The following is an 11,815-nucleotide window of genomic DNA, read 5'->3' on the forward strand; positions in this document are numbered from 1 at the left end:
AACTACCATTTTGCTTTCTTTTGTGGCCATTTCAACTAACCTGACCAATTTTGAAGGGATCTGAAAATTCCTGAGGATATTGTATAAAGCATTCCTATCCACACTGTCATACGCCTTAGCAAAGTCCACGAAGACCGTGTGAATACTCTGTGCGTATTCCCACTTTTTCTCCATAAGTTGTTTTAAGAGAAAGATTTGGTCTACTGTACTACGATTGCGCCTAAAGCCACATTGGTAGTCTCCCACAATGTTTTCTGCAAGTGGCTGCAATCTCCGCAGCAGGACGTATGACAGAACTTTATACGCCGATGGTAACAACGCAATGCCTCTGTAATTGCAGCATTCTCTTCGGCTTCCTTTTTTGTGAATTGGACATATTATCCCCGTGTTCCATTGCTTCGGCTGGCGTTCTAGATCCCAGATTCTTTTTATGAGCTCAAACAGCTTTTTTTGTGTGGTCTCACCGCCATACTTCCACAATTCGGCTGGTATTTTGTCGATACCTGGTGCTTTGTGATTCTTAAGTTTATAAATGGCATCCTGCACTTCTTTAAAGGTTGGAGGGTCAACTTCTACTTCACCTATCGTTTCGATTGAGGTTTCCACTCTTTGCTCAGGAGGCGGGCAGTTAAGGAGACCTTCAAAGTATTGTTGCCACATGGTTTTAAGTGTGGGCGAATCAGTAACGAGATTACCGTTGGAATCTGCTAGGATTTGCGATGTCGGCTTGTAGTCTTGTTTGACTGACCTTATCTCCTGGTAGAATTTCTTACCCAGATTGGCTTGGAGCAAGCATTCCATATCGGTGACTATGTTATCCATATGCTGCCGTTTTGCTTTTCGGATAACTTTTCTTGTTTTTGATCGGGCTTCTTCATAGCTCTCCTTCCACTGACTGTCTTGTTCAGCCAATACTTTGAGGTTCCTTCTCTCTTCAAACGACTTAGTACATTCGTCGGTCCACCATTTTCTCTTCTTCCGTTTCTTTCTTTTTCCTAATATTTGCATCCCTACGTCCCTGATTATTGTACTTAGTGATTCCCAAGTAGCGTCGACATCTTCTGTTATCTCTAAACTATCAAATTTGTTATGCAGCTCTATTTGAAATTTACTTGCAAGTTCTTTGTCTTTGGTGTTTTCTATTTCTATTGTATGTCCGGTGCCTTTCGAGTCTGAATTTGCTATATTTATTTTAGCAACTATTTTGATTATAAGCATATAGTGATCGCTGTCGCAATCAGCTCCTCTACAGGTTTTGACATCCTTTATGCTATTTTTGTGTCTATTATCGACGAGGACATGATCTATTTGGTTGACTGTCTGACCGTCAGGAGACTTCCATGTACCCTTGTGTATATTTTTATGGGGGAACACAGTGCTCATGATGACCATATTCTTCGAGGTGGCGAAACTAATAAGCCTAATGCCGTTATCGTTTGATCGATCATGTTTACTGTGTCTACCTATGGCCGGTACGAACACCTCTTCTTTCCCGACTTTGGCGTTAAAGTCACCTAGAACTATCTTCACGTCGTATTGAGGTACTTGGTCATATACACTCTCTAAGTCGTCATAGAAACTGTCTTTGGTCTCCTCGTCAGCGAGTTCAGTTGGTGCGTAGGCGTTAATGATTGTGATATTGGAGAATTTTCCCTTCAATCGTAGTACACTTATTCTCTCTGATATTGGGTCAAACCGAAGGACACTTGGGACGTTTTTCTTGGCTACCATAAATCCAGTTCCATTAGTATGTTTCCCCTTTAAGTTGCCGCTATAAAACAGCATAAATCCGTCATCCAAAGCACATTCCCCGTTTCCAGGCCATCTTACTTCCTGCAGCGCGGCTATGCTGATATCGTATCGCTTAAGTTCTGTAGTCAGTTGGTATATGGCACCGGGTCGGTAAAGGCTTCTAACATTCCATGAGGCAAATCGGCTATCCGTTATTCCACGCCAATGGTTGTCGTAATTGAGTCCAGGTCTATTTATCTTTTTCTTTGCTGTCGGTTTCGTAACAATGGATTTTTTATGTGGGAGGGTTGTCAGCCCCCCGCACAACCCCCGAAATGCTGGAGGACCACACCCTACTTTGGTCAGCGAGGCCATCGGCCTTAGCCGGTAGTGTAGCTAGGCTGTACTACCGACCACTCCCCCATCCGCCACCCGGGGGACGCTCCCCATACGCTGTGAGGGCCAGCGCGAGGACGAGGATTTTTCACAATACCATTCCTTAAAATATATCGATAACTGATAAGTTAAATTAAATATTAGTGGATTTTACAATTAAATAGCATATTTTTAAGCATTGTAAATACATTTAAGAATAGTGAATTCTGTGCCAAAACGTAGACTAAATTATAGTAGATATATATATCTCATTTATTTTATATAAATTATATGATTAATTGCTTATCTTAAAATTGAAGTTTTTGAATCCAAAGAAACTTGTATGATATATAAATGTAATACTCTATATAAGTCAGGGTATTTAATAGCTAAAATAAATTTTAGTTTTGTACTTTATTGAAACAGTATGGTTTCATATTTATTTTAAGTTTGTAAAGCAATAAGAGATTTTATAAATAAAAAAATATGCTTAATTTCGTATTTTATTTCATTTTAATTCCTTACAACTTTATACAAAACAACTATATCTATCTATACAGTTATATGTACTAATTTTGTTGAGATTTTTTTATTAGTTTTTCTTCTCTCGTGCCATCTTGCTTATTCCAAATTCCATCGCCGCTAAAATGATATTTTTTCTCGATTTCATAAAGTGTTAAACTTAAAATCTGGCTATCGGAAAGCTTGGAGTAATTCAAATTGGCGTAATACGTATCTATTTCAGTTTTGAATTTTTCTCTAGCCATCAAATCACCGTTTCGAATTTTTTGAAGGTGTTTGATATGTTTTTCTATTTCTAACCTAAAATAAAAAGTTTCCAATTTTTAATTTAACGCTTAGGTATTAGAAATCAAAATAATAATCCTTTCCACAAATTGCCATCTAGTCTCATACTAAATTATATGCAAAAGTTATCGAAGTGAAACTTCTTTATTCGCGTTGAGAGTAAAATTTCAAGGTCGCGTCATGGCAATGCCGTCACATCATGGAGTAAGGCGACGATTTTGGTATCTTTGAATTTTGCCAAAGAAGTTTTGCTTCTGACACGTGTGCTGGGCACACACGCTCTTTTACTTGACTTAAATGGTAATTGACTTTTTAATTTTTACATATTAACTATACAGGGTCTCCCACTGTTGGTATACTAAGCTCAAAGGAGGTTATAGTTTTGCATACGCTGAGTACGTAAAAAAATACTTAAAAAATTCCAGACGCATTTTTTTTTCAAATAGATGAAATCTTAAAACTCTATGTGTACACCCATAGCAAGCAACCCGCCCATTTTTGCCACTAGCACGTGAGCTATCGTTTAAGATTATGTTTTCATAGACAAAATGCTTACATTAGAGAAGCGGTATATGACGGCTGCGCGAAGCTAGAGAAGAAAACATGGATTTTCAGGAAAAAAATATCAAAAAAATTTTAACGTAATTTTGTTGTTTATGTATTTTTTACGTGATCAGTGTATGCAAAACTACAAGTTCCTTCGCGCTTAGTATACCAATAGTGGGACACCCTGTATAGCTAACATATTCCCATTGAAAGCTCAAGCATTTGCCTAAAAGTATACAATAAAACTTACGCTGGGTACACGAGTAAATGGCAGTTATCCAATATCACTTGATCCGGAAAATGTTGTTTCAACAAACAAATATTTTCGTATATATTGTGCAAGGAAGTATGCAGCCAGTACTTATGACGCTTGAGATTACATAAAATAGTTTTTTTGCTCATCTTACTTCCTTGCAATGATGTTGTTATTAGTATTACAATATCTCGGCTGCAGACTTTGCTGCCAAAACTATTGATGTATCTGCAAAGAAATGTTTTTGACTATAAAAATATTTAAAAAATTATATCCATCTAAAATAATTCCTAATTTTTAGTCCTAAAAGACAGAAAATTTCTGCATTTAACTCTTTAAATATTACTGTTATTAAGTAAAATGTGAATCAAGACTAAAAAAAACAATCCTAATCACTTTAATGCAGTTAGGCGCGTAAAATCAAATATAAAAATTCTTAATTTTTTTATACGAAATATACTTACGTATTGAATATTCTGTGTGCCGAAACAAGATGATTCAAACTGAAACACTGTTTTTTAGCAGTTTGAATTTTTGATAGTCTGTTCATCACTTTCTTTTGGTGAACAACTAATGTAAGTACCTGTTGAGAAAAATCTATACATATATTAATCCAATATATAGATTTTATTTCGACACGATTTCATACAATAATATTGTTATTTTCGTAATAAATTGTATTAATGTTGAATTCATCTTTCATTGCGTCGCGTCGTTACACAAGGTTCAATTTTGATAACAAAGAGAGCCGAGATTTTTTGTAATTTTTTGCACGCCTCATAAGCGAAGCGTTGAGGTGGGTACTACTGTCACTTCGCGCAAAACATCTGATTTTTCAAACTTAAAATGTCTTTATGTATCATACATTGCACTTGTAAGATAATACATGCACACACATATTAAGAAAAAACACTATTTTTAACGTTCATGATATTTTTGATGTCATTTTTGTTATTTAAACTAGTTAAAAAACAGTTTAAAAAAGTTCTGTCTTGGACGTCCGTGTGTCTGTATGTGCGGATCCTTTTTCTTGTTAACACGATAGCGACCGAAATACTTTACTAATCGAGTCTTTTTTTTTCTCTTACGCTTGAGTATGCTCAGGAATAGAACCCTTTCATTTTTCAGGGTCTGATTCGATGTGGTTTAATTGTTATTAAATAAACAAAAATAATAATTAATAAATATTTATTAAAAAAAAATTATGAGGCGTGCACTTTTGGATTTTCCAAATTATTTTACTTTATTTTCACATAGTTAGTACCTTTTAATAACGAAATACTTCAATTATTTTTTTATCAGCTAAGTAGGTCTCAATGCTTTCTATTGATAAAAATTTAACGAAAACATTTTGACGAAGTTGTGTAGTATTATTTTCATTTAAATTTTTTTTTAAAAATCAATTTTCTATCTCACAACGAATTATTAGATTCAGATAATACAGGGTATACTGCAGACTTGTAGAAGATAAACAGATTTGAATTTAAATACTTTCATAAAAAAAATCACATAGGTTCTTAAAAAACAACACAATCGCTAAATAATACGTCGTCAAAACGGTTGTGTTGCAATAACCACATTATTTCGTTTCAGGAATGTTAAATGTCTATTGTTTTGCTCATAAAAAAACTCTGCCTCATACACGCGTAGGCTGAGTTTTGCCTCAGATAAATTTTGAGCGTGATAGTTCGTTTAATTATCTATTTATTGTATGACATGTTACTATAAATTTATAAAGAACTAGCTTTCCACCCGCGGCATCGACCGCGCAGTAAAAGAAAAATCCGCATAGTTCACGTTCCTGTGGGATATCCGGGATAAAACCTATCCTATGTCCTTTCTCGGGTATCAAAATATCTCTATACCAAATTTCATGCACATTGGTTCAGTAATTAAGGCGTGATTGAGTAACAGACAGACAGACAGAGTTACTTTCGCATTTATAATATTAAGTATGGATAGAAAACATTACATACTTTTTTTTCAAAGGATAGCAGCTATCTTACTTACTCTAGGGTTTGTTGCTAGTACTTTATACTCCTTCATATTGACAAGCTCGTTGAGACGATCTCTCACTGAAGCAGGATTCATACAGAACACCCTCAAACATCGCCTCTGCGCTTCTTCTGTTATTTCGTATTGCTGCAACCAAGCATTTATTTTTATATTATTTTTTATTTTTACTAATTCTTTTTTTCTAATTCTAATTGTTTGGGTTTTAACACATTGACATAAAATAAACTAAGATATAAGCAAGCGCCGACATCAAACCTTATAAAATTTTTCTCGAATAATGTAAAAATAATTATGTAAACTAAAACAGAATGGATTATGTCCGCAGCAGAAACATACAGAACTAAAACATATACAACGCTAGTATACATAGTATATATTATTTAACAAGGGAACTAACCTTTAACAAATCCCTAATTTCCAATAGTGAATTATAGTTATTTTTCAATATAGCAGGCTCCAGTCGTATTGCTTCTTTAATTTCAATCCCACCCAATGTGTCAACATTTTCTAAAATTAGCTTTGTGTTGACAGGGTCAGATGATATTATAAAACCATTTCTTCTTATAACTTTCAATTCGAATTTTATGATATTTTCAGCTATATCTATGGCTTGTCGAATATCAGACATGGGCCTATGTCTTAGAGGCAAATAATTTTTACAGTATTTTGCAAAATCTTCATTGCTTATGTGTAGTCTCCACTCAAGGTATCTCTCTAAAACACTTGTTCGTATAGTCACTGCAAAATTAAAGTACTTTGAGGAAAAAATAACACAAAATAGAACCAACTCAACAAAGAAAGTGATTCTATTAATAATTGAAAATTAATGTTATAATGTAAGAATCTTTGGGAGAAATATATTATATCCTAATAATTGATAAATGGTCTTCAATCCATACTAATATTATAAATGCGAAAGTAACTCTGTCTGTCTGTCTGTTACTCAATCACGCCTAAACTACTGAACCAATTTGCATGAAATTTGGTATGGAGATATTTTGATACCCGAGAAAGGACATAAGCTACCTTTCATTGCGAAATATGTACCAGGGGCAAAGCCGGGGCGGACCTCTAGTTTAAGTAATAAGTGAATGAATAGATACAAAACATCAGCTACATTAAAATACTTACAAATACTTGTATCTGCATCAGAAAAATTTTTCATGGATTTCTGTTGATCCGGCCACTCTTGAAATATGGCAAGTAAAACCTCTTCTAAATTAGACTCATTATTGAGAAGACCTTCTTTTTTCAAATAGGATATTGTTCTTGATTTGACTATTGTATTATATCTGAAAAAAAAATGTTAACTCTATACTCTATAGTCTATACATTTTACTTTAGAATAAAATTAATAAAAGCTGTTTGCTTCTTGTTTCAATTTTTTGTAATATAATATTAATAACATACATCTATATACCTTATTAAATATTTAGGAATTATTTTAGTAAACCCACATTCTTTGAAAATTTCTCCATAATTATCCATAGATATAACATTCATACAAAATAAATGTGGATTGCAGCATGCTTCTTCCGGAGAGATTCCAAACTTTTTAAGTATATCCAATGTAAGATGCAAATTTTCTGTAGTCATGTGAGCTATGTTTGGTTCTTTTTTCCTCAAATCTTCAAGATATTTTGAAGATAATGTTTGGCCTATAATTAAAATAAGTATATTTTTGGTTAGGTTATACTCAAGCATAGGCACTTTATTCGAATTTTAAAAGTTTATAACTACTTACTTACCTGTGATTTTTTGGTATAAATTTACAAATGGTATTTCAAAATTATTAAAGAAAACAGTATTGTGTGTATTTAGGAACCGGTATTGGCTTTTGATAGTTTGCTTGGCGATGAGCAATGAAATTCTCTTTAACTGCATCTTGAATCGGTCTCCACTTGGTAACAAATTTCGTTTATTTTAAGGCACAAGTCATTATTTTATAAGACAATAGTATCATTATTTTCATTATTCAAAACCAAGAAGTTCAAAACCTATAAAAATAAACAATCTGACAGTGACAGACACTCGGAGCAATTATCAAGCCTGGAGAAGTAACAATTAATTGAACAATATAGCACTAGTTTGGCCTTTTTGGCTTATGGCAAAATGTCATGCGAAAAAAGAGGACAGATATATGTCAGTTCGACAGTTTGAAATGACATGTGCCCATGTCAATTTGTTTCAGTGACCAGTCTGGTCACGGACGCATGTTGATTTTAATTATTATTTATGAAGTGAAAAACGAGTGTTTTAGTTTAATTTGTTATTTTATGAAAAGACAATTGACTAAAGATAACATGGCTTGTGTTGCTTACGGCTGTAAAAGCCGTAGTTATGTGAAATCGGACGAAGATAGAAATTTGTCATTTCACAGGTTAGTGTTTTGATCAATTTTTTTGTTAATTGTATGATAAATAAGTTAATTTACCTTATTTTCTTAATCATCTATGTTTTATCTAACCGTAATCATTGAAATGAAATCATAATCAGCTTAGTTTTTAGAAAAAATGCAAAATATAACTTCCATAGTGTTGTGCAATTATCGATACTTGAGTAGGAACGAAGTACTTCATTGATAATGACTGCTTTAGGTTAGGAGAAAAAAAAGGTATTTAAGTATGGATTTTATTGTTATTTGCAGGTTTCTGGCTTGAGAACAATTAAAAGATGTTTGAGTTAAAGCTATAGCACAGGAAAAATTGGAAGCCTTCAAAACATTCTCGGCCTTGTTCAAATCATTTCGAATCAGACGGGAAGAAAAGTAAAGTGCTTTGCAGAGATGCTGTGCCACAAGTTTAAGGTGGCATCTATTTTAAATAATAAATATTGTAATTTGGTAATTAAGTATCGAAATAAAATGTTGTTAAAAAAATAAATGTTTATTTGTTTTATTTGAAGCAATTTATTTTAAACTTGTACCAATTTTTTCCTGTGGGAATGAGTTATTTTCCTGTGGTAAATTGTAGCTTATATGTTATTCTGATGTTTAAACTATATAATTGTAAAGTTCCATAAAAACTCATTCAGTAGTTTTTACGTGAAAGAGTATCAAAATATGTCCATTCTTATATATATTTGCTTTTATAATATTAGTAGGATACGACTATTGATTTGTAAAAAGATCAACTAGGTGGAAGTCAGATTCGCGCACGAAGGGTTCCGTATAATTCTATGAATGAATCTATGAAAACAGGAAAAAATACGTACCTTTTACGAAACCATAAAAACAACCTAAACCGAAATAACTACCTAATAATATTTTTTTATAAATACCACTCCCATACAATGCAAGGCAGTCAATACGCATCGTAAATGAATAATTCCAAATTAAACGAATCTTAAAATTTGAAATTACCGATCCATAATTCAAAATTAAACGAATCTTAAATTATCTTCAAGCAATTTTATAACTTAATTTTTTTATTTATCGATATTTTAGTATTCGATAAAGTAAAGGCAAGCACTACCTTTTTAGAACAAAAAGTGGCTACATGTGGATTTGAATGCCAAGCAGATAACAGTGTGTTGTCTCTTTCTATCGCATTAATTAGGGTATTGAATAAAAGAGAGCCACTATATAAGAAACGTTCAATTAATTGTTACTTCTCCAGGCTTGTTAATTGCTCCGAGGACAGACATAATATTATCAGCTGACAGCTGTTGATACTTGACAGCTCAGAGCAATAAACCTATAGAGTACTTGTATCGAGCGTATACAATTTACATATATTTGTTTCTCTCTATCTAAAGAAAACGTCGTATGAAAGAATGAGATAGCTATAGACTACAAGCTACGTTTCAACATAGTCATGGCACCATTTTTACTATAGGTACGTATTTAGATAGATAGAAGGTGATAGTGATGGGATGTGCTTCCATCGATAAAATCGTGAATGCATTTTGCATTTACGGTTTCGTGAAATAATAAATAATAAAAAAAACAAAATTAATCATAAATTTCAGTTGAATACATTATTTGTTTAATCCTACGAATATAATAAATGCGAAATTATGCGAGAATGGATAACTTTCTCTTTCACTGCTGAACCGATTTCAATGAAATTTTGTACATACACACATAGGATAGGTTTTATACCGGAAATCCCACGTGAACGGGAACTGTGCGGGATTTTCTTTAAAAAGTTCATAAAAGGACAGTCTTAAAGAAAATATTTTCCTTACATCCTACTAATAAAGCGAAAGTTTGTGAGGATGGATGTTTGTTACTCTTTCACGCGAATACTACTAAACCGATTACAATGAAATTTGGAAAAATTACTTTTGATCCCGTAAATCCCACAGGAATGGGAACTATGCGGGTTTTTCTTTGAAAACGCATGTATATTAAGTATGTATTTCAATAGTAGTTTCTCATCTATGAGAACTGTCATTTAATCAACCGTTTAATTTTGCACATAGTTACACATTTAAAGCAAATGTGTAAAAAAATTTCCAAATAAAAATTCACTCACACACAAATGTATTTATTATCTAAAGGAACAAAAAAAAACGTAAGCGTAAGATTGCACAATTCTTCTAGAGTATCCATCTTGATAACACGCAGGCTCGAAATGCAGTGAACACAATCTAGCAAATTTCGACGGCGTCCAATCTACACGTCTCATGTTTTATACCCATTTTTTATTTAGCTCTGGAAATCTAAAACAAAATGAATTTATTAATAATCTAAAAGAGAAACAACAAACTAAACAGATAAGTCAAATAAAACAACCACGTGGTATTTTTTATTTTCCTGCTGTAGAAAATTTACATCTATTATTTGCTACAACAACTACATATAAATCTGATATAAGAAACAAAATAAATAAATCAACGTTAATATGAAATAGATTTTTTGTCATAAATCGATAATATACGCTAAATGTGTTACAACACTACGGTGGTAAACAAAATGCCAAACGTGATAATATTGTGACATTTTTTTTAAATTATTTAATTCTTTTGTATTCCACAACCCCATAAAGTGGGTAAATGTTACAGTTACAACATAAACTTATAAAAAAGCGCTTGATAAAACCTTCAAATAGGGTTAGAACATAAATATTTATCAATTTGCTGAAAATCACTTACCGATGGAAAGATATTTTTTCATTGTTTTCATCCAAAACTCCCATTCGACTAGTAATAGCCGGTAGCTAAACATACAATAGTCATTTTAGCACACTGACAAATAAAAAGAAACACTATACACTTTATATTTTCTAAATATTTCGTTAAAAACACTTGACGCACCGAGACCTCCAGCTGGAAGGCAAACAAAACATAGCCGGCGCGCTACGTTTGAAGACAGTGCAGATACTCTATCGCTATCTCAATCTGACTTATGCTGTTATTGACTAAGAGTAAGTAGATTAGAAAATATGTATTTTGTTCTGTCTCAATATAAGAACTCTATGGGTTTATTCCTCAGAGGAATAAACCTATAGAGTACTTGTATCGAGCGTATACAATTTACATATATTTGTTTCTCTCTATCTAAAAAAAACGTCGTATGAAAGAATGAGATAGCTATAGACTACAAGCTACGTTTCAACATAGTCATGGCACCATTTTTACTATAGGTACGTATTTAGATAGATAGAAGGTGATAGTGATGGGATGTGCTTCAATCGATAAAATCGTGAATGCATTTTGCATTTACGGTTTCGTGAAATAATAAATAATAAAAAAAAACAAAATTTCAGTTGAATACATTATTTGTTTAATCCTACGAATATAATAAATGCGAAATTATGCGAGAATGGATAACTTTCTCTTTCACCGCTGAACCGATTACAATGAAATTTTGTACATACACACATAGGATAGGTTTTATACCGGAAATCCCACGTGAACGGGAACTGTGCGGGATTTTCTTTAAAAACGCGGGCGGAAAGCTAGTATATTTTAAAATAAATTTTAAAACTTGAAATGTAACTAATTTAAAATAAAGATATCAATAAAGTTAAAGGAGTGAGGAGAAAGGCACAGTCAGCATGAATTTTAACAAGTTCATAAAAGGACAGTCTTAAAGAAAACATTTTCCTTACATCCTACTAATAAAGCGAAAGTTTGTGAGGA

The 11,815-nt window shown here is 32.7% G+C and overlaps 1 protein-coding gene and 2 long non-coding RNA genes across 3 annotated transcripts; 1 reads left to right on the plus strand and 2 right to left on the minus strand.

The window, feature by feature from the left end:
- Nucleotides 1-2,466: 2,466 nt before the first annotated feature.
- On the minus strand, nucleotides 2,467-7,719 carry LOC149489874 (transcription termination factor 5, mitochondrial-like). The gene is made up of 8 exons (XM_089714653.1): nucleotides 7,477-7,719; nucleotides 7,149-7,386; nucleotides 6,860-7,020; nucleotides 6,126-6,466; nucleotides 5,723-5,854; nucleotides 4,177-4,295; nucleotides 3,710-3,940; nucleotides 2,467-2,928 (listed from the first exon to the last, which is right to left on the minus strand). Exons 1-8 carry the CDS (start codon nucleotides 7,610-7,612, stop codon nucleotides 2,676-2,678), a joined length of 1,611 nt encoding a protein of 536 aa, XP_089570779.1. The 5' UTR covers nucleotides 7,613-7,719; the 3' UTR covers nucleotides 2,467-2,675.
- A 44-nt stretch (nucleotides 7,720-7,763) lies between these two features.
- On the plus strand, nucleotides 7,764-8,610 carry LOC149489875 (uncharacterized). Its single transcript, XR_016318396.1, has 2 exons — nucleotides 7,764-8,108; nucleotides 8,376-8,610. It is a non-coding gene; the product is annotated as an uncharacterized LOC149489875 (long non-coding RNA).
- A 1,592-nt stretch (nucleotides 8,611-10,202) lies between these two features.
- Nucleotides 10,203-11,144, minus strand: LOC149489876 (uncharacterized). The gene is made up of 2 exons (XR_016318354.1): nucleotides 10,826-11,144; nucleotides 10,203-10,393 (listed from the first exon to the last, which is right to left on the minus strand). It is a non-coding gene; the product is annotated as an uncharacterized LOC149489876 (long non-coding RNA).
- Between the last annotated feature and the right edge of the window lie 671 nt (nucleotides 11,145-11,815).

The sequence above is a fragment of the Colias philodice genome, chromosome 3 (genome assembly GCF_061535455.1).
Source record: "Colias philodice isolate Cphi_HAF_F1 chromosome 3, ilColPhil1 Martin Lab GWU primary, whole genome shotgun sequence".
NCBI classification, from domain to species: Eukaryota; Metazoa; Arthropoda; class Insecta; order Lepidoptera; family Pieridae; genus Colias; species Colias philodice.

What these genes read in the sequence shown, in the direction of transcription:
- LOC149489874 (XM_089714653.1), bottom strand. Translation starts at nt 7,612, where the DNA reads ATGCAGTTAAAGAGAATTTCATTGCTCATCGCCAAGCAAACTATCAAA. An exon ending in TTTATACCAAAAAATCACAG is followed by an intron (nt 7,387 to 7,476) that starts GTAAGTAAGTAG and finishes TTTTAATTATAG; the next exon opens with GCCAAACATTATCTTCAAAA. An exon ending in GCACACAGAATATTCAATAC is followed by an intron (nt 3,941 to 4,176) that starts GTAAGTATATTT and finishes ATTTCTTTGCAG; the next exon opens with ATACATCAATAGTTTTGGCA.